Raw genomic sequence first — 26,503 nt, forward strand, 5'->3', positions numbered from 1 at the left:
TCACAGCTGCACAGGTAATCACAGGCCAAAAGGTGTCCCATTAAAATTGTTGAAGTAAACTTTCCTACTCTGCACGTTGCTAGTTGACTTGTACTTTAGCATCCCAGTGTGTGGTGTAATACGTTACCATAAGCAATATCTCCCAACCTTCTGCAACAATATTTGAACAGGCTGCTAATCCACTCTTCCACCTTGCAATATGGAAATCTACACAGGTGGTCCAAACGTTGTGGCGTGTGCTCAGGCACTGAAGGCTTCTCCTGAACAGGGGTGCCTTAGAGTCCATAAAGTCATTTTTAAGACTGATCCCCTCTACAGCTCTTTCTCTACACCTCTCTTGCATTGGGCTCGCTTTCTGGAGATGTTCTGGCTGTATCTTGATTGGTAAAAGGTCCAGTAAGAGCTGGCCTGTCAGATTTACATATGCTTCCTTCGCCTAGACTTAGGCTGGAGTAGGCTACAACAGACTAACTGGAATACATTGACTCTAGAATGTTTTGCCCTCTCTTATATACAGGGTGACACCAGCCCAATATAGTGGTGGCTAAAGACACAGCCTGTGATTACCATGTGCTTATAGAAAAAATATAGTAAATGCATACATGACAAACATATTTTTGGCACTTTGCAGTATAATACGACTCATGGAGCAGGATGCTGCAGTAGTGGCCTGATGGATCCACTGCAGTGAAGTCCAGATCCCTGTACAATGGTTAAAGAGTGAATATAAGGGGGGCCACTAACCTCTCCCTAAAGACCCAAGGAGAGGCCCCGAGCCAAATTTGTTTAAGTTACGCAGCACTTCCACATCTGCTTCGTAACAATTTCCTTCTGCTAAGCTCCTGCAAATTCACTATGGACAGTGGACATTTGTGAAAACTTGCCCTTATTGCTACTATGGAAAGCCATCAACTCCCTACTTTATTGCACTTTGGAGGGTTAACTTGCACTGTAATGTATGCTATTGTGTGTACTTATACTGTTTTATATTGTTGAACTGCATTAATATGTTTTTGCAATACGGTATATCCTGTTCATTTGTACTGTTATTACACTCTAGCTGCACTGCACTGTGGAAGGGTTTAAATGTACAGTACAGTCAGCTAATACTGAGAGGATTTTTGACTTTTACCTATGCAAAGTTTTGGAGGGGGAAAAAAAACAGACACATTGACTTTCTGATTATCTGGTTTAGCTCAGTTGTGTATGTCTAAGGCCTCTTTCACACTTGTGTTGTCCGGATCCGGCGTGTACTCCACTTGCCGGAGGTGCCCGCCGGATCCGGAAAAACGCAAGTGTACTGAAAGCATTTGAAGACGGAACCGTCTTCCAAATGCTTTCAGTGTTACTATGGCACCCAGGACGCTATTAAAGTCCTGGTTGCCATAGTAGGAGCGGGGAGCGGGGGAGCAGTATACTTACAGTCCGTGCGGCTCCCGGGGCGCTCCAGAATGTTGTCAGAGCGCCCCATGCGCATGGATGACGTGTCCATGCGATCACATCACCCATGCGCGTGGGGCGCCCTGACGTCACTCTGGAGCGCCCGGGGAGCCGCACGGACGGTAAGTACACTGCTCCCCCGCTCCCCACTACACTTTACCATGGCTGCCAGGACTTTAGCGTCCCGGCAGCCATGGTAACCATTCAGAAAAAGCTAAATGTCGGCTCCGGCAATGCGCCGAAACGACGTTTAGCTTAAGGCCGGATCCGGATCAATGCCTTCCAATGGGCATTAATTCCGGATCCGGCCTTGCGGCAAGTGTTCCGGATTTTTGGCCGGAGCAAAAAGCGCAGCATGCTGCGGTATTTTCTCCGGCCAACAAACGTTCCGTACCGGAACTGAAGACATCCTGATGCATCCTGAACGGATTTCTCTCCATTCAGAATGCATTAGGATAATCCTGATCAGGATTCTTCCGGCATAGAGCCCCGACGACGGAACTCTATGCCGGAAGACAATAACGCAAGTGTGAAAAAGCCCTAAAGACTTGTTTATATCTGGAAAACTGCTTATACATTCGCATAGCCTTGAATTAAAGCTCTATACAAATTTATGATAAACAGAAATTGCAACAGTGTTTGTGCTTCGGCTGTGCTTCTCCATTCCACCTTTACCTCTAGAAGGTTGTAATATAGCTAGAAACTGTATATAAGAAGAGCAACCAGGGCTGCATTTACAGCTCATGCTACGCTAGGCCCTGGTCATATACGCCCCCATTAAAGGTACTTTTACGCTTGACAATTACCACCATGTTTTGCTGCTTTTAATAGAAGTGTAATAATAAAGTGGTCAGTGTTAACAGAGGAGAAGATCAATGCTAAAACTGTTGCTTATCACTGAACATCAGTGGGGATGTGGTTACATTAATTGTGCCAGCACCACTCATTGTTACATAGCGCACAGCCGGGTCCTGGAAATCGGTGGTGTGGACTGTGTTCTCCAAGGCTCATTTGCTCAGGGCTAAATAAGACCCCTGGATAATAGCTCATACCATGAGTGGATAACAAACATTGTATCCTCATAGCCCCATACTATGACTGGACAAAATCTCCATACCATGACTGAATGATACCACCATACTGTGACTGGATAACACTGCCATTCAATGAATGCATAACACCGCCATACAATGACTGGATAACAGGGTATAAGGAGACACAGTTTAGGGTTTAAGGTGGCACAGTACAGAATATGATTAGGGTGCAGAGTACGGTGTATAATAAAGGGGCAAAGTACAGGGTATGACTGGGGTGCTGTGCAGGGTATGATAAGGGGCAAAATGCAGGGTATAAGAGGGCATAGTACATGTTGGGAAGCACAGTACCACCTATAAGGTGGCTCAGTGCAGGGTATAATAGTGGGGCATATTACAGGGTATTGAAAGCACAGTACAGATTAGAGGGCACAAAACAGGTTTGGGGGCTTTGTATAGGGTATGACAAGGGGGCACACTACAGCTGGTTCCCTGAGAGGGAGTTGGGATTTATTATAAAAAATGAAAAGAAAAAAGTTTAACTCTCTCACAATGCCTATCCTGATGGCCCCACCCTAGGCACGTGTCCTTGAGGGCCTAATTAGAAATACTGTCCTGATCAGAACCCCTAGTTGTCTGCAGATAGGGACCAGTGCTTAATAGGAGAGACTCTGCCAGACCGAATATGAGTGACCAAAAGAAGACACCGAGACGGGGATACTCTGCCACAGATCCTGGGTCACCAGCCCTATGACCAGAGAACCGGCTGGACGACTGAGCCACAAACCCTGGGCCACCAGACTTTGGCCAGGGAGCCAGCTTTCTGAGATAGACAGAGAGGAGGGGGGGGAGACAGCTAGCTCAAGTCTGAGACTGAAGAAGTCAGTTCTGTGCTTTGCCTGTGTTGACTTGTACTGAGTTCCTCCAGTAAAGAAGCACACTGGTTTACTGCAAACATTGACTCTCTGGAGTTATTTCCCATTGGGGTGCACCATGCCTTACCAGCAGCAACATATGGTGACTAGAGATGGCCTTGCGGTTCGCCTGGGCGGTCGTTTCGCGGCAAAGTTTGCGTGTTCGCGATTCGCCAAACATGCAAATATATTCGCGCCCCCCCACCCATATTCTTTTACATTGTAAAGAACTTTGACCCATGACACATCCATCAGGAGGTACAGGACAGCCAATTGAGACGTTTCAGCACATGGACATACCCCCTACCTTATAAGTAAACCTGATCTGGCCGCCATTTTACATTCAGTGTTTTGCCAGTGTAGGGAGAGGTTGCTGTGTGGAGCAGGGACAGGCTGTTAGGGACACCAAACGCTAGCTAATAGGGCCACAAAGTACTTTTAAGGATTGGTATAGGTGTGCTATCGATAGGTGTGATACACAGAGGGGTGCGATATACTTATAATATACTTTTATAATGAGTCATAAACACATAGATCTATATAGTGATCACCTGGAAGTCAGGGGCCTAGGGGCTTACTAGGGCCATTTTTATATAGGGTAAGGTTCCGGACGGGGTCACTCTTATCAGGGCGGGTGGTCTGTGGTTAGTCTATCAAGGCCAGAATAGCACCCCCTGTAGGGCAATATCAGGAACAGTTCTCTGCCCACCCTGTCCTTCAATATCACATCATCATCTAGCCCAGGGATAGATGGTTTTTGCTTTCCCTCCGGGATTCATGGATGTGCACTGGAACCCCCCGGATTGTGGTAGGACATATGGTTTCTGATTTGGTGCAGCCGAGCACTAGTGATGTCGCGAACATAAAATTTTCAGTTCGCGAACAGCGAACGCGAACTTCCGCAAATGTTCGCGAACTGGCGAACCGGGCGAACCGCCATAGACTTCAATAGACAGGCGAATTTTAAAACCCACAGGGACTCTTTCTGGCCACAATAGTGATGAGAAAGTTGTTTCAAGGGGTCTAACACCTGGACTGTGGCATGCCGGAGGGGGATCTATGGCAAAACTCCCATGGAAAATTACGTAGTGGACGCAGAGTCGGGTTTTAATCCATAAAGGGCATAAATCAACTAACATTCCTAAATTGTTTGGAATAACGTGCTTTAAAACATCCAGTGTGTGTATACGATCAGGTATGATGTTGTATCGATCAGGTAGTGTAAGGGTTACGCCCGCATCACAGACATTGACAGACCAAACTCCCCTTTTAATGCACCGCAAACAGTTCATTTGCACAACCGCAAACTCCCCATTTGCACAAGGTTGGATACCAAGCTAGCCACGTCCCGGTGATGTCATTGAAGGTTTCTTCCTCCACCCAGCCACGTACAACACCAAGGGTCCCCGAAAGGTCAATTGAATTGATTTTTCGAACGGGGAGATGGTTAAAAAAACGCTGGCTCCCTCCCCTTTGTTTTTATCCACGGTGACTGCGTCTGCGCCGTGCAATTTACTGTCACACCCGATATGAGTGGTATTTTCTGTAGTACTATTCTCATCAGTTTAATCCCTCTAACGTCCCCGACTCCCCAATCTGGGGGCCATTTATTAAACAGATTTTTCGGACGGGGAGATGGTTAAAAAAACGCTGGCTCCCTCCACTCTGTTTTAATCCACGGTGACTGCGTCTGCGCCGTGCAATTTACTGTCACACCCGATATGAGTGGTATTTTCTGTAGTACTATTCTCATCAGTTTAATCCCTCTAACGTCCCCAATCTGGGTGCCATTTATTGAATAGATTTTTCGAACGGGGAGATGGTTAAAAAAACGCTGGCTCCCTCCCCTTTGTTTTTATCCACGGTGACTGCGTCTGCGCCGTGCAATTTACTGTCACACCCGATATGAGTGGTATTTTCTGTAGTACTATTCTCATCAGTTTAATCCCTCTAACGTCCCCGACTCCCCAATCTGGGGGCCATTTATTAAACAGATTTTTCGGACGGGGAGATGGTTAAAAAAACGCTGGCTCCCTCCACTCTGTTTTAATCCACGGTGACTGCGTCTGCGCCGTGCAATTTACTGTCACACCCGATATGAGTGGTATTTTCTGTAGTACTATTCTCATCAGTTTAATCCCTCTAACATCCCCAATCTGGGTGCCATTTATTGAATAGATTTTTCGAACGGGGAGATGGTTAAAAAAACGCTGGCTCCCTCCCCTTTGTTTTTATCCACGGTGACTGCGTCTGCGCCGTGCAATTTACTGTCACACCCGATATGAGTGGTATTTTCTGTAGTACTATTCTCATCAGTTTAATCCCTCTAACGTCCCCGACTCCCCAATCTGGGGGCCATTTATTAAACAGATTTTTCGGACGGGGAGATGGTTAAAAAAACGCTGGCTCCCTCCACTCTGTTTTAATCCACGGTGACTGCGTCTGCGCCGTGCAATTTACTGTCACACCCGATATGAGTGGTATTTTCTGTAGTACTATTCTCATCAGTTTAATCCCTCTAACGTCCCCAATCTGGGTGCCATTTATTGAATAGATTTTTCGAACGGGGAGATGGTTAAAAAAACGCTGGCTCCCTCCCCTTTGTTTTTATCCACGGTGACTGCGTCTGCGCCGTGCAATTTACTGTCACACCCGATATGAGTGGTATTTTCTGTAGTACTATTCTCATCAGTTTAATCCCTCTAACGTCCCCGACTCCCCAATCTGGGGGCCATTTATTAAACAGATTTTTCGGACGGGGAGATGGTTAAAAAAACGCTGGCTCCCTCCACTCTGTTTTAATCCACGGTGACTGCGTCTGCGCCGTGCAATTTACTGTCACACCCGATATGAGTGGTATTTTCTGTAGTACTATTCTCATCAGTTTAATCCCTCTAACGTCCCCAATCTGGGTGCCATTTATTGAATAGATTTTTCGAACGGGGAGATGGTTAAAAAAAACCTGGCTCCCTCCACTCTGTTTTAAACCACGGTGACTGCGTCTGCGCCGTGCAATTTACTGTCACACCCGATATGAGTGGTATTTTCTGTAGTACTATTCTCATCAGTTTAATCCCTCTAACGTCCCCAATCTGGGTGCCATTTATTGAATAGATTTTTCGAACGGGGAGATGGTTAAAAAAACGCTGGCTCCCTCCACTCTGTTTTAAACCACGGTGACTGCATCTGCGCCGTGCAATTTACTGTCACACCCGATATGAGTGGTATTTTCTGTAGTACTATTCTCATCAGTTTAATCCCTCTAACATCCCCAATCTGGGGGCCATTTATTAAATAGATTTTTTGAACGGGGAGATGGTTAAAAAAACGCTGGCTCCCTCCACCGATATGAGTGGTATTTTCTGTAGTATTATTCTCATCAGTTTAATCCCTGTTACGTCCCATATCAGGAATTGCCTTTTATGAAAAAAAATTTAGGCCGGGTACCTTCGACTGCCTTCACAGTGACAGACCAAACTCTCATACACTAAACTGAATTGATTTCAGGAACCGGGAGATGGAAAAAGCAGCTTGGTCGGTCCTCTTACTCCCAAATTGGGGCACTGCGCGTGCACAGAGCAATGTGCTGTGACACCCTATATGAGTGGTGTCTTAACTAGTACTATTGCTATCAGTTTAATCCCTGTTACGGACCCTATCCGGTCGAATTGATTAACCATTGTCGAATCCCCCATTGACATCCCCCTTATAAGCTGTGTAAAGCATATTTTTTAGTTTGGTTTTGAACTGCTGCATCCTTTCCGACTTTTGGTAATTTGGTAACATTTCTGCCACTTTCTGCTTATACCGGGGGTCTAGTAGCGTGGCCACCCGATCGCTTTTGGTCTGACCATAATGAAGCAACGGCCTTATCATCTGGAGTGTGGCAACATTGCCAACACACTTTTATAGAGGTGATGATGATTGCTTCATTGTGATACGCAAGCCCCTTCACCACAACAAGGTAACGATCACGAAGGGGAATTGACACTTGTATGTGCCTTTTTTTTTTGGTTTGTTTTTGCAGCCACAGTGCTGCACCATAGGACAGAAAAATTAGGCATGTACACATGCCTGAAAAATAATGGCACTGTTGCAGACGCTATTGTAGCAGCGGCCGGAAAAATTTATGTTTTCCAGGCAGAAAAGTGACTAAAACATTACGGCTTGAACCCTAGTTGGTGGTGGAGAATTCACGAAAGTCATCCGGTATGCAGACATTAAATACAGCAGCGTGGGGACCATTTTGAGGCCAAGGCATGTAATCAGGCCTTTTGTTAGTCAAACGTATCCCCCACTGTCAGTCCCTTCGGGATCCATGCCTCATTCATCTTTATGAAGGTGAGGTAATCAACACTTTTTTGACCGAGGCGACTTCTCTTGTCAGTGACAATGCCTCCTGCTGCACTGAAGCTCCTTTCTGACAGGACACTTGAAGCAGGGCAGGCCAGAAGTTCTATCGCAAACTGGGATAGCTCAGGCCACAGGTCAAGCCTGCACACCCAGTAGTGAAGGGGTTCATTGCTCCTCAGAGTGTCGATATCTGCTGTTAAGGCGAGGTAGTCTGCTACCTGTCGGTCGAGTCGTTCTCTAAGGCTGGATCCCGAAGGGCTGTGGCGATGAGTAGGACTGAAAAAGCTCCGCATGTCCTCCATCAACAACACATCTGTAAATCGTCCAGTCCTTGCCGCCGTGGTAGGAGGAGGATTACACTCACCTCTTCCCCTGTTAGATTCCCGTTGTGCTGTGACATCTCCCTTATAAGCTGTGTAAAGCATATTTTTTAGTTTGGTTTTGAACTGCTGCATCCTTTCCGACTTTCGGTAATTTGGTAACATTTCTGCCACTTTCTGCTTATACCGGGGGTCTAGTAGCGTGGTCACCCAGTACAGATCGTTCTCCTTTATCCTTTTTATACGTGGGTCCCTCAACAGACATGACAGCATGAAAGACCCCATTTGAACAAGGTTGGATGCAGAGCTTCTCATTTCCCGTTCCTCGTCCTCACTGATGTCATTGACGGTCTGTTCTTCCCCCCAGCCACGTACAACACCATGGGTCCCAGATAGGTGACAACAACGAGCACCCTGGGGTGCCTGCTGTGGTTGGTCTTCCTCCTCCTCAAAGCCGCCACATTCCTCCTCTGACTCCTCTTCCTCATACTCCTCTTCCAGCGTTGCTGCAGGTCCGGCAAGCGATGATGACAAGGCTGTTTCTGGTGGTGATGGTGACCACAACTCTTCCTCTTCCTCTTCACGCTCATCTACAGCCTGATCCAGAACTCTTCGCAGGGCACGCTCCAGGAAGAAAACAAATGGGATGAGGTCGCTGATGGTGCCTTCGGTGCGACTGACTAGGTTTGTCACCTCCTCAAAAGGACGCATAAGCCTACAGGCATTGCGCATGAGTGTCCAGTAACGTGGCAAAAAGATTCCCAGCTCCGCAGAGGCTGTCCTAGCACCCCGGTCATACAAATACTCGTTGACGGCTTTTTCTTGTTGGAGCAGGCGGTCGAACATTAGGAGTGTTGAATTCCAACGTGTCGGGCTGTCGCATATCAAGCGCCTCACTGGCATGTTGTTTCGCCGCTGAATATCGGAAAAGTGCGCCATGGCCGTGTAGGAACGCCTGAAATGGCCACACACCTTCCTGGCCTGCTTGAGGACGTCCTGTAAGCCTGGGTACTTAGACACAAAACGTTGTACGATGAGATTCAACACATGTGCCATGCACGGCACATGTGACAACTTGCCCAAATTTAATGCCGCCAACAGATTGCTTCCATTGTCACACACCACTTTGCCGATCTCCAGTTGGTGCGGGGTCAGCCACTGATCCACCTGTGCGTTCAGGGCGGACAGGAGTGCTGGTCCTGTGTGGCTCTCTGCTTTCAGGCAAGTCAACCCCAAGATAGCGTTACACTGTCGTATCCGGGATGTGGAATAGCCCCTGGGGAGCTGGGGGGAATCAGTTGATGTGCAGCCAGACGCCGCAGCAGAAGAGGACTCAGCCGAGGAGGAAATTAAAGAGGATGGAGTAGGAGTAGAGGAGGTGGCAGTAGGTCTGCCTGCAAGTCGTGGTGGTGTCACCAACTCCGCTGCAGAGCCACGCATTCCATGCTTGTCAGCCGTCAGCAGGTTGACCCAATGCGCAGTATACGTGATATACCTGCCCTGACCGTGCTTTGCAGACCAGGTATCAGTGGTCAGATGGACCCTTGCCCCAACACTGTATGCCAGAGATGCCATGACTTCCTTTTCAATGACATGGTAGAGGTTTGGGATTGCCTTTTTTGAAAAAAAATTTCGTCCGGGTACCTTCCACTGTGGTGTCCCAATAGCGACAAATTTTTTGAAGGCCTCAGACTCTACCAGCTGGTATGGTAAAAGCTGGCGGGCTAAGAGTTCCGTCAAGCCAGCTGTCAGTCGCCGGGCAAGGGGGTGACTTTGTGACATTGGCTTCTTATGCTCAAACATGTCCTTGACAGACACCTGACTGTGGGCAGATGAGCAGGAACTGCTGAAGGTGAGAGATGGAGTGGCGGGTGGTTGAGAGGGGGCAGGGAGGACAGCAGTGGTTGACGTGGCTGAAGATGCAGGACCAGGAGGAGCATGGTGGCTTTGAGTTTGTGTGCTGCTTGTACTCATGTGTTGATCCCATAGGCGTTTGTGATGTGAGATCATGTGCCTTCGCAAAGCAGTTGTACCAAGGTGGGTGTTGGACTTCCCACGACTCAGTTTCTTTTGGCACAGGTTGCAAATGGCATTGCTTTTATCAGAGGCAGACACACAAAAAAAATGCCACACTGCTGAGCTTTGCAATGACGGCATTCTAGTGGTGGCAACAGCATGCGTTGACTGGCGTGCTGTCTGGCTGACCCCAGGTGCCGATACATGCTGTCTGACTGTGCCACTAACTCCTTGCGACGACCTCCCCCTGCTTCCAACTCGTCTCCTCATTCTCTCTGTCTCCCCTTCAGAACTTTCCCCCTCTTCTTCTCTTCGAGCAGGCACCCACGTGGCATCCGTGGACACATCGTCATCATCAACCGCTTCACTTGTATCTGACACCTCAGCAAAGGAAGCAGCAGCGGGTACAACATCATCATCATCACACTGTACGTCCATGTGTGTAATCCTGCCTGACTGAGACATATCCCCGTAATCTACATCATCTGGCAATAATGGTTGCGCATCACTAATTGCATCCAACTGATGTGTAAATAACTCCTCTGACGGATCAAGTGAAGCGGCTGTGGTGGCTGTGGTGGTAGTGGCGACGGGCGGGTGCGTGGTAACTTGAGAGCAGGTGACCGAAGCTGAGTTGGAGGAGGATGGTGCGTCAAGGTTCTTAGCGGAAGCTGTTGAAGATTGGGTGTCCTGTCTAAGCCAGTCAACTACGTCCTCTGAATTTTTCGGGTTCAGGGTACGTGGCCTCTGAAAACTGGGCATTATTCCAGGGACAGTGGAAATCACAGCACCACGACCACGACGGCCCCTGCGGGGTGGCCTGCCTCTGCCTGTCATTTTTTTTTTAGATAAGTGGTACTACGCGTGCTAGGTACTGTGCCACCCGGTATGAGTGGTTGGCACTGGCAGTGGGCACACTACAGTCTGTGGAAGTGGGCCTGACACACACTGGCAGCAGGCAAGCAACTGAATTTAGACTACTGTCTAAAAATTAAATGCCTTATTTATCGGCAAGCTACTGTGCCACCCGGTATCAGTGGTTGGCACTGGCAGTGGGCACACTACAGTCAGTGGAAGAGGGCCTGACACACACTGGCAGCAGGCAAGCAACTGAAATTACACTAAAGTGTAAAAATTAAATGCCTTATTTATCGGCAAGCTACTGTGCCACCCGGTATGAATGGTTGGCACTGGCAGTGGGCACACTACAGTCAGTGGAAGAGGGCCTGACACACACTGGCAGCAGGCAAGCAACTGAATTTAGACTACTGTCTAAAAATTAAATGCCTTATTTATCGGCAAGCTACTGTGCCACCCGGTATCAGTGGTTGGCACTGGCAGTGGGCACACTACAGTCAGTGGAAGCGGGCCTGACACACACTGGCAGCAGGCAAGCAACTGAAATTACACTAAAGTGTAAAAATTAAATGCCTTATTTATCGACAAGCTACTGTGCCACCCGGTATCAGTGGTTGGCACTGGCAGTGGGCACACTACAGTCAGTGGAAGCGGGCCTGACACACACTGGCAGCAGGCAAGCAACTGAATTTAGACTACTGTCTAAAAATTAAATGCCTTATTTATCGGCAAGCTACTGTGCCACCCGGTATCAGTGGTTGGCACTGGCAGTGGGCACACTACAGTCAGTAGAAGCGGGCCTGACACACACTGGCAGCAGGCAAGCAACTGAAATTACACTAAAGTGTAAAAATTAAATGCCTTATTTATCGGCAAGCTACTGTGCCACCCGGTATGAGTGGTTGGCACTGGCAGTGGGCACACTACAGTCAGTGGAAGAGGGCCTGACACACTGACTGGCAGCAGGCAAGCAACTGAATTTAGACTACTGTCTAAAAATTAAATGCCTTATTTATCGGCAAGCTACTGTGCCACCCGGTATCAGTGGTTGGCACTGGCAGTGGGCACACTACAGTCAGTGGAAGCGGGCCTGACACACACTGGCAGCAGGCAAGCAACTGAAATTACACTAAAGTGTAAAAATTAAATGCCTTATTTATCGGCAAGCTACTGTGCCACCCGGTATCAGTGGTTGGCACTGGCAGTGGGCACACTACAGTCAGTAGAAGCGGGCCTGACACACACTGGCAGCAGGCAAGCAACTGAAATTACACTAAAGTGTAAAAATTAAATGCCTTATTTATCGGCAAGCTACTGTGCCACCCGGTATGAGTGGTTGGCACTGGCAGTGGGCACACTACAGTCAGTGGAAGAGGGCCTGACACACACTGGCAGCAGGCAAGCAACTGAATTTAGACTACTGTCTAAAAATTAAATGCCTTATTTATCGGCAAGCTACTGTGCCACCCGGTATCAGTGGTTGGCACTGGCAGTGGGCACACTACAGTCAGTGGAAGCGGGCCTGACACACACTGGCAGCAGGCAAGCAACTGAATTTAGACTACTGTCTAAAAATTAAATGCCTTATTTATCGGCAAGCTACTGTGCCACCCGGTATCAGTGGTTGGCACTGGCAGTGGGCACACTACAGTCAGTTGAAGTCGGCCTGACACACACTAGCAGCAGGCAAGCAGCTGAAATTACATTAAAGTGTAAAAATTAAATGCCTTTTTTAAGCAAAGTCCTGTGCCAGCCGGTATGAGTGGTGGGCACTGGCAGTGGGCACACTACAGTCAGTGGAAGTCAGCCTGACACACACTGGCAGGCAACTAACCTTAGATTAAAGTGTAAAAATTAAGTGCCTATTTTTTAAGCAAAGTCCTGTGCCACTCGGTATGACAGGGGTGGGCACTGGCAGTGGGCACACTACAGTCAGTTGAAGTCGGCCTGACACACACTAGCAGCAGGCAAGCAGCTGAAATTACACTAAAGTGTAAAAATTAAATGCCTTTTTTATGCAAAGTCCTGTGCCAGCCGGTATGAGTGGTGGGCACTGGCAGTGGGCACACTACAGTCAGTGGAAGTCAGCCTGACACACACTGGCAGGCAACTAACCTTAGATTAAAGTGTAAAAATTAAGTGCCTATTTTTTAAGCAAAGTCCTGTGCCACTCGGTATGACAGGGGTGGGCACTGGCAGTGGGCACACTACAGTCACTTGAAGTCGGCCTGACACACACTAGCAGCAGGCAAGCAGCTGAAATTACATTAAAGTGTAAAAATTAAATGCCTTTTTTAAGCAAAGTCCTGTGCCAGCCGGTATGAGTGGTGGGCACTGGCAGTGGGCACACTACAGTCAGTGGAAGTCAGCCTGACACACACTGGCAGGCAACTAACCTTAGATTAAAGTGTAAAAATTAAGTGCCTATTTTTTAAGCAAAGTCCTGTGCCACTCGGTATGACAGGGGTGGGCACTGGCAGTGGGCACACTACAGTCAGTTGAAGTCGGCCTGACACACACTAGCAGCAGGCAAGCAGCTGAAATTACATTAAAGTGTAAAAATTAAATGCCTTTTTTAAGCAAAGTCCTGTGCCAGCCGGTATGAGTGGTGGGCACTGGCAGTGGGCACACTACAGTCAGTGGAAGTCAGCCTGACACACACTGGCAGGCAACTAACCTTAGATTAAAGTGTAAAAATTAAGTGCCTATTTTTTAAGCAAAGTCCTGTGCCACTCGGGATGACAGGGGTGGGCACTGGCAGTGGGCACACTACAGTCAGTTGAAGTCGGCCTGACACACACTGGCAGGCAACTAACCTTAGATTAAAGTGTAAAAATGAAGTGCCTTTTTTTTAAGCAAAGTCCTGTGCCACACGGGATGACAGGGGTGGGCACTGGCAGTGGGCACACTACAGTCAGTTGAAGTCGGCCTGACACACACTAGCAGCAGGCAAGCAGCTGAAATTACACTAAAGTGTAAAAATTAAATGCCTTTTTTATGCAAAGTCCTGTGCCAGCCGGTATGATTGGTGGGCACTGGCAGTGGGCACACTACAGTCAGTGGAAGTCAGCCTGACACACACTGGCAGGCAACTAACCTTAGATTAAAGTGTAAAAATTAAGTGCCTTTTTTTAAGCAAAGTCCTGTGCCACACGGAATGACAGGGGTGAGCACTGGCAGTGGGCACACTACAGTCTGTGGGCCTGCAGCTCCTCACACACAGGCAGGCCAGGCAACTGCAATATGTATATAAAGGAAAAAAAAAAAGCAGACTAATGTTGCAGCCCTAAAAAGGGCTTTTTGGGGTGCTGTCAGGACGCTGTCCTTACAGCAGAGATCAGATGAGTCTTTCAGGACTGGAGTGGACACTGAATTCACTAGCCTAGCTATCGATTTCCCAATTAAATCAGCAGCAGTTACAGTCTCCCTCCTCTCACTAAGACTGCAGCTTCAGAATGAATCTAAAATGGATGCTGTGCAGGAGGTGGGAGGGTCTGGGAGGGAGGGTATGCTGCTGATTGGCTGGAATGTGTCTGCTGACTGTGAGGTACAGGGTCAAAGTTTGCTCAATGATGATGTATAGGGGGCGGACCGAACATCGCATGTGTTCGCCCGGCAGAGGCGAACGCGAACAAGCTATGTTCGCCGGGAACTGTTCGCCGTCGGATAGTTCGGGCCATCTCTACCGAGCACCTGATTTAGTGCCGCCGAGCACTTATTACCTACCACATCTATGCTTTTTGCTTAACTTTAATAAAATTTATTTTCATTTTGAGGGATATCTTTTCCATTCACACGTCCGCAAAATGGGTCCGCATCCGTTCCGCAATTTTGCGGAACGGGTGCAGACCAATTCATTTTCAATGGGGCCGGAATGTGCTGTCCGCATCCGCATTTGCGGATCCGCACTTCCGCATTCGTGCTTCCGTTTCCGAAAAAAAAAGAACATGTCCTATTCTTGTCTGCAATTGCAGACAAGATTAGGCATTTTCTATTATAGTGCCGGCGTTGTGCGGTCCGCAAATTACAGAATGCACATTGCCGTTGTCCATGTTTTGCGGATCCGCAAAACACTTACGGACGTGTGAATGGACCCTCATAGTAACATTATTAAAGGTTACGTTTTATCTTTATGTATATTCTAATGGATTGCCTTCCTTGTACAATGTTATAATATACTTTCTATGTTAGAAAATATATTATAGTGCATTTGTATTGTGCGGCAGTTGTGTGCGGTTCTGCTGCGATACTGCAGGTATATAGAGGGACAAGCGCTATTGGAACAAATAATTTCTACTGGTGTGATATACCAGTCGTCCCCCAAAAAAACTGATTTAAGTGGGGTGTTAGATACCAATATACTTTCTTTATAGTGCATTTGGGTACTATATAGTGCATTTGCACATGTGCGCACGCGAACATTATATTGCCGATATTTCGCATTAAAAAAATAATGAATGGAGATTGCAAATTCGAATAATACATCTGGTATGTCACTGTCCATGTTGTGGGACTATTTGTGCACTTCTAGTAATTATTTCTTGGCTGCAAATATGAGCTGAAGGTTTTTCAGGTTCGCCTGCCATTAAAATGAATGGGACCCGCCGCGAACTTGCGGTTCGCGATCATTTGATCGCGTTCGTGAACCGTCCTGGCAGATGTTCGTCCATCACTAATGGTGACACCTCGGCAGTGTTTGGAGGACCCAGCGTAGCATTGGGCCCACTCCAAAACCCGGCAACAGCATACTGCCTAGAAAAGAAAAAGAAAACACAAGTTGTTTCTATGGCTTTTTACAGTAAAAAAACACCAGAACAAATCTATATGTAGAGAGGTGCGGTATGCCAGACCTTGCAGGGGAATTATGTGTGAGGTCACGGCGTGAGCAATAGGTGGGCCGAGGAAAATACAGTTCTGGTTACTCACGGTTAGGTCGTCCCTGGGCAGGCTCGCATAAAAGTGAAAAGGAGAACGGCACAAGGATTCTCTGGGGCACACTCTGGTGTAAGGGACACAGGCCAGATGGTGGTTTGAGGTGCCCTTGGTGGTCTGTATTAATGTGCCAGTGGCAAGGTCCCTTGTTTTTTTATGGAGGTACAACCATTTACTGTAGTGTTAATAGAGGAAATTGAGTCTGAGGCAAACAGAATGAAACTCAAAGTGGAACTTTACTGAAGATGACTTCTAGTAACAACACATCCAATGCATTAAAACAGTCTCTTGATATAATCCGGCATTAAGCACAATCTCCCATACATATGGGGAAAGGGAAATGCAAATCCTCAATGAAGTACAGGCTCTTGTAATACATAAGAAAGCTACTGCTCAGACTAGGCTTGTAATAATGAAAGTCTTACACTGGTCAAAACTCCGGCCTGATCCTAATCCTTGTTTAAAGGTGCTTTTCTGAATCCTGAAACTTCTATTCCAATGTTGTTCTGACAGTTGGCCTAACTGTCCTCAGGAATTGAACTGGAGGTGTGGAAGCTTCATGCTGTCTCCTACACCTACTACAAAGGTGCCTAATAAGTCCTCAGGTAACGACTATCTTGCTAATCCTTTGTCTTGCATAAACGTGATAATTCCTTAAATACTCGGCTGCATGCAGTTTAGACATTGGTCACCCTGGAAGAGCGATCTATAGTAGTGGATTGCTCACCTCTAGGTAGAATGATTGCAGGCCTTAGCCCTGGGCTGTGGAGCCGACAGGGACAGAGTAGAGAGGCTAGGAATATGCCTCCCTCCAGATATTCAGCTACATGGCTGTTTCTTTCTTGTAGGCTCATGAGAGAACTGCTTTCAACTGAACTCTCACTTGGATTGACCTGAGCTCATCTGAACTGCTTTGGATTGACCTCAACCAGCCAACAACTTAACTGCCTAACTTAGGTCTGAGCTAAGCTATATATACACACTGACACTGCTCCATCTTGTGGAGAAACAAGTGTAGTGCACCCTGACTAGGCCTGTGTAAAGGATATTTGCATATAGAATCACATTGTGACATGGAGAATATGACAGGAGATAAAATACAAAATACAGGCATATCACATGACATTAATACATGATAAAAGCACGTTTGCGGTGCCCACGATCACGTGAGTGGGACACTGCAGAGGCAGGGTCTCATGGATTTCAGATAGCTTTTGCTACGTATTCACCACGGACATCATCCTATATGGATGAAATCTGCAGAGAACCTTATGTTCTCTTCTGGGTGGAAATCTTTTTTGCAGCGTGTGGATTTGATTAAATCTCATCCACTTTGCTTTTATTGTACGTTCACATCCACACCTGCCAGAAATTGGAGCAGGCAGTTCTGCCTAAAAAAATGCAACAAAACGAGCAACAAAAACCACGTGTACGATGTGCGCTTTTTCCATGGAAAAGCCAGAGGACTTTTCCCTCTCCATTTCAAAGGGTGAAATCCGCTGGGGAAAACTGCAGCATAAACTGACATGCAGCAGATTTCAAATTCGATCTGTCCGATCCAATCAACTGAAAGAGGGGACCCTGTGTCCCCTTCATTGTTTACCCAGGAACAGCACCTTCAATTCGGTTCTGGTTGCGTAACATACTGTAGCTCACAGAGCTCAATCTCTTTCAAGTGCATGGGACTGATCTGCAGTACCACACACAGCCACAACCGTATGTATGGTGCTGTTCCTGGGTAAATAAAGCCACCCGGTGGTCCAGCTGGAGTGCCCTGCACTTTTGCATAGAAGTCGGATAGGCCATCAATATCGCAGTTTGCGTAAACGACATAAGAACGAATGGATGGCTACGAGGCATTCTAAAGGATACAATGTGTCATTGCCCCTGACAAGAAGCGTGACTACACTTGAATTGTCTTGTGTTGCATTGTTAAGGTAACTGTATTAAGGAAAGTTTTTACTTTGGTGATATATTGTTTCCAATGGGATTAAAATGATAGAGAGAATAGGCAAATAGCAGAAAAGCATGGAACTTTGTAGCTGCTGATAATTGCAGGCCTGTCAGCCTGGCTGATGATGCCACAGGTCCCTCTGTCATGTCATGTGACCTTTAGAATATGGTGATGTCACAGGACCCTTTGTGACATCATGCAACAGTTAGGTTTAGAACTCTGCAACCTGAACGGCAGCCATATTTCTTCATCGTTTGACTGGTGAAGGCGACTTTTTCTAGTGCTTGGCAAATTTTTTAAATACAAGACCAGAAAAGAAGGACTGTTAGCCAAACCGTTCCAAGTGTCATCCCGGAACGTGCTGAAGGCAGACAGGACCTTCCTCAGCCTAACATAACATCTAGGGGCTGAATATGGAGACTTCCAGGAATCTTCCAAAGAAAAGGAAGAGGAAGAGAAAGAGGAGAGTTCAGCCGCCAAATAAGAGGAGGAGAATAGTAACACCGGAGAGGGCAAATGATGGCGGCAAAGAAAAAATGATCAAGGCTTCAAAAAGACCTGGAAGCCCTATACAGGAGAGTATCCAGAGAAAGAGGAAGAGGGGAGAAGAGATGGGGGGAAAAGCTGATGACAGACCCAGCATGTCCTACAATACTGACATGGAACAGCTGTCAGGTGAGTGCAGATCTAAGTTTCCTAGAGCCAATACCCCCTAATGTACGAATTCATGGAATTCTCCACTTTTGGAGAACCCTAATTATGACCAAGATTATGAATTCCTTTCTTTGCTACCCCCTAATGTAGTTACATTGTATTGTAATGGCAAAAATATAGAAATATTAAATCTTACGGTATCTCTCCTGTCTCCACCAGGGACAATCCCAGCAGACGCCCCCATCCTTGTGACTGGACTGGAAAGCTTCACCTTCCATAAAATCCTTGGAGAGGGTGGTTATGGTAAAGTGAGTATTAGGAATTCTTGGGACTTCTTCCTCATGTGTGTCATGTGTGTCGCAGTAATATCACTCTAGGGATGTCAACGCTTCATGTCTTCTCATCAGGTCTCATGGCAAGACAGGCCTTTCTTCCAGTTCTAATGCTCTGTCTCCTACAGGTCATGCTGGCCACACATCCCGCCTGCCAACAACAACTGGCAGTGAAGCTGGTGAAGAAGAGGGTCCTGCTTCAGGACTTTAAAGACACTGTCCTGATTGAGCGACAGGTCCTGGAGGTGACTGGGAAGAGTCCATTGTTTACCCATGCTTATGCCACCTTCCAGACCAAGGTAAGAGTCTGATCCATTATGGAGGCTTGATCAGTGGGTTAGCTATACCGATCCCAACTGAGGAGGCTGCAGGACCTTTACTATAATATTTTAGAAACCTGGATCATATTTTCTGTCTTTTATCATAGGACTATGCCTTCTTCATCATGGAGTTTCTTAGCGGAGGAGATCTAAGTGGCCTCATGAGAGCCAACGCCCTATTTACCATTCCAGTCACCAGGTAAGACAGAACATGGATATATTAGATAAAACTGACGATTGCTGTCAGGAACATGCAGCTTTGTGTCATTATTAATCCGGTAGTTTAATGGGTGAAATGTTGATATTTTTTCTTTTTGCCATCAGATTTATGGCAGCTGAGATCATCTGTGGGCTGCAGTTTCTCCACACCAGAGGCATCATACACAGGGACATAAAACCAGCCAATATCTTAATGAACAGCGCCGGTCACTTGAAGATCGCCGATTTTGGTCTTGCCATGATGAACATCTTTGGGGATAAGAAGATCTCAGAATATGCCGGAACTCTTAGATACATGGCTCCTGAGGTGAGGAATCATCGACTGCAGTTTCTTTCTACAGGGCTGGACAGCTGCATGACTTCTGCTGGCCTGGACAATGTTCTAACTCTTATTGTCTGCTGGATGTTTTCACAGATTCTTCTACGGAAGCCCTACAACACGGCAGTGGACTGGTTCTCAGCTGGTGTGATGATATATGAGATGGCTACTGGCAAATATCCATTCAATGCCGGTATACTGCCTGAAACAATCGAAAAGTCACTGATCAATGATGTTCCCACCTACTCAAAAGGCCTCAACCCCCAAGCTAGAGACCTTATAGTGGGGGTGAGTAGAAAGACACATAGCAGTAATACAGCGGCTAAATATTATGAAAATGAGGACATTGAAAATCAGGGATAGCATTGCAACGTGTGATGGAATGAATGTCTTTATTCTACATTTTTCCAGCTCTTAAACAAGTCACCAGAGAGTCGCCAGGTAGCGGTAGATAACATCAGGGAACATCCGTTTTTCATGGAAATCAACTGGACAGATATAGAGGGAGCAGGAGCTCGTCCACCATTCCAACTAGGACCAGTAAGTAAATGATCCAGAGAAGATGTGGCTAGTAGTACAGTTCCATTGTGTTCCTTCTTTATCAACACCGCTTTTGGTATGTTCTCGCCATAGCCACCAGTGATGACATTGACAAAAATCGATGACATCCTGTCCTCCACCGAAGCCAATAAGTCACCAATGGCTGAAAGAGATCAACAACTGTTCTGTGGATTCACATTTGCCAATGAGAACTGGCAGGTCGTAAAGCCAATTAAAGAACCTTTCATACGACCACGCAGGTGAGTCATTGTAGCTGAGAGGGGAATACAGATGGGGCTTATTGGAGATTCCCTGTGAATCTGTGCAGTGTGGATTCCATTCACTGGCTTATAGTCTGCTCATGGGTGGACAGAGCAAACTTGAAGGTGGTTACCATTTTGCAAGGCTATTTCATTTCATTTCCAACCTGTTTTAATTTTTTCTTGGTAGAACGTTTGGCAGATTTGTGAGAGAGACCATCCGCAGGATCTGGAGGAAGATGAAAAACTGGAAGTAAAGAGCTCCACTCTGTATACAGATGTCCCCAGTAGATCAGTGGCTGATAAACATCATGTTCCAGCAGAGCCTCTTGCTGACATCATAAACAGCAGAAAAACCAACCAACACTTGCTGTCCTTGTATGAGCCTCAGATTCCAAACTCTGACCTCTATCTGCTCTCCTGACTACTCATCGGTACTGTGCCACACCAGTCCTTGTTCCTCAGCTTCATTTCCAGCTGCCACTAGAAGTAACCTGAGGGCTGTGACCTGCAGTCTAGCATGCAGCCAAGAAGCTATGGAGTCGATGAAGATTCTTCCAAGAATCAATGACTTGACCGCCAGCGCTTCTAGTCGACAAGTTGCCTCTTGTGCCCAAAGGGAAGGGTGGTCCTTAGGCCATGGTTCCCTAGAGGTTTCCTCCACAGGGGGTTTTTCCTTTCCTGCGTGCCAATGGATCTTAACATCGACAAGAAAATGGCGACTTGTTAGACTTTGCCCTCAGTGGAGATCACACCATCCACTAGTGGTACAGAGGGACAGAAAAGGACATCTACCACCAATAAACAGTACCATTCACCATCATGTGGTTGTAGCTTATTTATGTTTTATCCAACAAGTCCCACATGCATATTAGGGCAAGAGCCATCTATGTACTGTACTATGGATTGCTATTTATCCTGTAGTTGGGGGAAATCTGAAGGCACTTTCATTAGATGTTGTCTTTTTTAGGCGGTACTCCCCAGTTGCATGCGTTGAATTGTATTTTGTTACTGATGTTCAGTGTAGAAGCTGCATGGAAAAGATCTGCTACAAATCTGTCTTGTTTGCCCAGAGTCTAAAACAGGCTGTAAGGCCCAGACTCCCTGCCCACATATTTAAGCCATTTCTTGGATATCCATGTCAAGACATGGCATGATGAACTGTGTACTTATAGTTGAATAAATTGGAAAACCATCTGAGAAATAAAACCCCTAGAGAGGAGGTTATAGTATCCATTCCCATATTAAAATTAGCCATGCGAGTTTTTAGCTGATGGCTCAGTCTGTCCCTTTTATAGCCCATGATGAAGCATTGAAATCAGAGCATTAAATAAAAAGCGTAAAAACTTTCAGAAACCGGCAGACAAAAATAAACGTTTAGGTTAGATAGGCTACGCCACCTAACCTCAGCTTGATCCCTGTTCTGTCTGCCCTGGTTTGTAAACAGTCAAAGTACAGTGCAGAGGTAGTCATATAAAAGATTACACGTTCACTGGTTACTAGAGACTAGAAAACCTCAAAGCTCGGGCAAGAGGGTGGATCCAAAGCCCAGCTAAATAGGGAGGCTGATCAGCTCCTTAGTCATCAGCTGGACAGGGAGCAAAAGGGAAGGATTTACTATGGCAGTGCTGAAACGAAGTTCTCAGAGTACTAGACCCAATACACAAAGGGAGTGCAGAGCAACGCCTGCACCTGCGCGGGACAGCAGGACAGCGGTGGACTCAGACCACCAGCCTAACAGGTTTCTTTACTGAAGAATTAAAATGCAAACAGTTCAGGACAGGTCATACTTGCAATGGACCAGCTGATGTTACACAGAAATCCAGTATCCTCAGTGTTACGGATATTTTACACTCCAGCTGAGTAAATCCGTACTGCATCTCCCGAAAACCAAGTAAATCCAAAGGTGAATATATAGCTCCCAATCCCCCACAAACAGGATCCAGGACTTCAGAGAACCGGCTTTGGCCAGAGAGCCAGCTTTCTGAGAGAGAGACAGAGAGGAGCGGGGGAGGGGAGACAGCTAGCTCAAGTCTCAGACCGAAGAAGTCAGTTCTGTGCTTTGCATGTGTTGACTTGTACTGAGTTCCTCCAGTAAAGAAGCACACTGGTTTACTGCAAACATTGACTCTCTGGAGTTATTTCCCATTGGGGTGCACCATGCCTTACCAGCAACAACATATGGTGACTAGAGATTGCCTGGCGGTTCGCCTGGGCGGTCGTTTCGCGGCGAAGTTTGCGTGTTTCGCGATTCGCCAAACATGCAAATATATGGAGATATTCGCGCCCCCCATATTCTTTTACATTGTGAAGAACTTTTACCCATGACACATCCATCAGGTGGTACAGGACAGCCAATTAAGACGTTTCAGCACATGGACATACCCCCTACCTTATAAGCAAAGTAAATAATATTTTCCAAACCGATTGTGTAACATCCTGAAGTATGTCACTAAACTCTTCGCTACAACATGTTAGGTATATGCATATTGTCATCTGGTATAAGTTTGCATCGCTCTTTTCATAATGTGCATTTTCTAGGCCTGTATTGTATATTTGCTGTAATTCTCAATGTACACCAGTAGGTGGCAGCAATATGTAAGCAGACCATGGTTAGTTAATATATCTAGACTGGAATAGACCATTCCAGGCTAGCTCCCCCCTTTCTGAGGAGGAGTGGAATGTTCCCACATCCTACTTCAGGGGGAGGAAGGAAAGTTCTAGGCAGTGTGAGCCACCCCCCTGCTGGGGTAGGCTGTGTTAGTAGGAGCTCCCAGAAACAGGGACCCCAACCAAGGATCAAAGCCTCGGCTGAGGCCCCAGATCAACCTTCCCAGCCTGAGTTCCTTACCTCAGCTGGTAGACCAGGAAAGCAGCCCTTCAAAAGACGTATAGATCTCCAGGAAGAAACCACCATACCCTGCGAGCAGTCCTGCAAGTGAAGATCCTAAGACAAAGAGAAGATAATTACCTCACCGGCTAGTCAGACCCAAACTAAGCAGACTAAAGACAGAGCAGAAGATAGATACCTGCCAGATTCTAATAGGCGTATGATCAGATGCAGAATACATATAAATTCCTGCCACATATTGCCAAAACCTGCTTGGACTCTAGACTAACGCTGTAACTTGTATGGATCAAAGCTGCATATCATACCACCAAGTAAAGACAAGTTGGACCCTATTATCTGTGTGAAATTCCATCATTCCTCAGTTACTCCTATTAACCACACTCAATTTTGCTGCATGTGAGCCGGGATACAGGAGTCCAGCCGTACCACAGGTAGGAGACACCGTTGACACTACCATATCTACTATACAGAGACATTATCCCCCTCTGGCATTCCTCACCTGGTACGTGAGCTCATAACATCTTAAAGGGTCCTGCTACAGTACCTGCGCAAGCTGCAACTGGCGTCACGAACTTATACACATATAAACTGACCCACTGCATAGCATTCCCACTGACCCAGTGTCCTGCTCATTGCATCAAGTGGCGTCACGAACAGGATTGGATTGAATTGTGTGTCCATCCCTAACAACAGAACTGCATCCAATTGTGTGCTAAAAAACGGACTTAAAACTGCATGTTTCACAGTATAATAAGGGCTGAAGATTGTGCAAAGATCGCTGAAAAGTGACTTTCTTACTTGTATTGTTGTACCAGAAAGCGCTGGACGTGCGCTACAGCATTCAAGGTGTTAATTCGATATTGTAGAATTCGCCATATTCGTTTAAAATGGCGCCTCTTCATGCCCAAAGACAAAGGAACGCCCTCTCAAGACCGCGAAAATGCTGTTTACGCCCCCAGAAACGGGAAAAATTAGCAACACCCCCTCAAGAAAGGCGCGAAGATGTCGAATACGCCCCTTCAGGTGCGGGAAAAATAGAGACTGCCCACCATGAACTTTCTATTGCGGACCGAGGTGATAAAGTCTCCACCCCCTGGACTGCGCCCTCAGAACCTGCTATCTGCCGGAGGGAAGAAGACATCAAGATGGCGCTTCCTCAACCTCGGTGGATCCAGATGGCGATTTGTGGAGAAGCCGTCTATGAGGAGCGTCCACCTGAGATACAAGTTTCCCAGATCGTCCAGAAGACTGGGCCCTCCGTATTCGCTGCTATCCCGGAGGCTGTGGATTCCTTCCTGCCAATGAGAGCAAGACCGCCTACCTTACCGAGCATCTCTGAGGTCCCGGTTCCTGCTGCACAAGGCCCTGACCTGATGGAGTTCTCGGAGGCCGTGGATTCCTCCACCTTGTCAAGCGCCCCCGCGGAAGGTGACGTGCCACGCCAGATGGAGGTCGACGTTGAGACTGTTCCCGCGAAGGACGCCGCTGACGTCGCTGCATCAGCTGTGGAGAAGCCAGTGACCCAAATGGCGCCTGAATCCCGAGAAGCCCAGCAGAAAGTACCGGAATCAGCCGCCCGGCTGCAACTTCAGGTACGAGCTGCCACGCTCCCTGAGGCCTCGGGCCGGTCCGTGCCCGTTCCCCCGCCACGTCCTGGGACTCCAACACCTGCCATCAGCCTCAGGCCCGCAAAGCCACTGCCACCGACTGGTGCGGCTGAGGCGGCTGGTGATTCCACTCCGCCGCCCAGCTACAGCCAGTTAAGCAGCATGAATCCTGAGGTACCCCATGAGATTACCGCGTTTGCCCAGACGGCCTGGGAGTATAAGTCGGCCATTGAAGAGTGGGTAAAGCAGGTCCTCGACAGCCCCCAGTCAGGAGACCCCAAACTGACCCGGCGTACAGGAACTGCATTATGGTTCTCTGTAGAACGGGGTGTAGGATTCCTGCAGGACAATTACTCAGGGACTGAAGTCTTTGTGGGCCGCCACTCAGTAAAACGGCACTATCTACCCCAGGAAAGGCATAACCTTTATGTAGGGGACCAGGTAGAATACACCCCCATGCGGTCCATGCAGGGACTCTTTGCCGCTGGAGTCAACCTACTGCATAAACCACTTTCCCCTGCCATTACCCCAGAGTCCTGGCAGGAGGATCCAGGCTCTGCGGGCAGGACCAGATGCCTACAAGAAACCCCGGATAGTCGCTTACTTTTCAGAGAAAAGGTACAGCCTGCACCGGCACCACTAATACCGGACCTGTCACCGCCACCAACCCTGCGGGTGGGACAGATAAACAGTAGCGTATTAACCTTCAACCCTAAAGTACAGCCATGCTTTATGCCGCCTTACATGCTTCCCTGGAAGCAGTCTTCACAATCTGCTCCAGGTCTACCTGAGCCTCTGCAACCAGAAGTTCTGCCCCTTCCCGCACCCGCTGTGGATTCCGGTCTGCGGCAAGCTACTGCAGCATTTTCCAGGCTGTCGGCACAGCCTATCCCTACCACAACCAGTAGAAAGCAGTGGCACACCAATACCAACACTACCCTCAGCTACCAGCAGAGGCTAGAGCAACCTCTAATGCACTTCAGCAGCTCTAGTAGCGACGATGTGCTGGACACCTTCCTGTAAGGTGTCCCCATCATAAAGAAAACCAACAAGTGACATTGTTTTGGGAGCCACTCCGTGGACTGCTACCTGACGGGTGAGGACCTGTTTGGCATTTTGTGTGCTTTTAACCGTTTTGTTTCAGGTTGCCATTGTTTGTCCTCATCCAGATGGTCATGTCAGTTAGGACTCCCCCCATCAGCACTTAACCTCTTCACTTTCAAGTTAACTGTTTTATCCCCTTTCTCAGGTTACTTGATAGCCTGTTGCTGCTATTAAATATTTTAACCCTTTGGATTACAATTAACTTTTGCCCTGTGGATTGCAAAGAACTTTTATCAATTTCCAGAGGATTCTACAACTTCAAGCACTTCCAGGAATAAGGACTCAAGTTATTGTTGAGCCTAGCCTTGCACTTATAAAATTTGCACTATTTTATATTAAATGTTTTACAGCAACATAAAAGCTTGCACCCAAAGAAAAGACTCAAACGTGATACCTGAGCTCTTTGTGCCAAAGAAAAGACTCAAACGTGATACCTGAGCTCTTTGTGATTGTCCTATTATGATAATTTTGCAGTA

At 47.2% G+C, this 26,503-nt stretch overlaps 1 protein-coding gene across 1 annotated transcript; it reads left to right on the forward strand.

Annotated features, from left to right (window-relative positions):
• Positions 1-18,355: 18,355 nt before the first annotated feature.
• Positions 18,356-19,330, forward strand: LOC120994004 (protein kinase C delta type-like). The gene is made up of 4 exons (XM_040422465.1): positions 18,356-18,496; positions 18,695-18,783; positions 18,936-19,106; positions 19,235-19,330. The coding sequence occupies exons 1-4, from the start codon at positions 18,358-18,360 to the stop codon at positions 19,328-19,330; spliced, it is 495 nt and encodes a 164-aa protein (XP_040278399.1). The 5' UTR covers positions 18,356-18,357.
• The last annotated feature ends 7,173 nt before the right edge of the window (positions 19,331-26,503 follow it).

Source organism: Bufo bufo, chromosome 3 (genome assembly GCF_905171765.1).
Source record: "Bufo bufo chromosome 3, aBufBuf1.1, whole genome shotgun sequence".
NCBI classification, from domain to species: Eukaryota; Metazoa; Chordata; class Amphibia; order Anura; family Bufonidae; genus Bufo; species Bufo bufo.

Coding starts and splice junctions, on each gene's coding strand:
- LOC120994004 (XM_040422465.1), top strand. CDS start 18,358: ATGATCAAGGCTTCAAAAAGACCTGGAAGCCCTATACAGGAGAGTATC. Junction 18,497..18,694: donor TGACATGGAACAGCTGTCAG/GTGAGTGCAGAT, acceptor TGTCTCCACCAG/GGACAATCCCAGCAGACGCC. Junction 19,107..19,234: donor ATGCCACCTTCCAGACCAAG/GTAAGAGTCTGA, acceptor CTTTTATCATAG/GACTATGCCTTCTTCATCAT.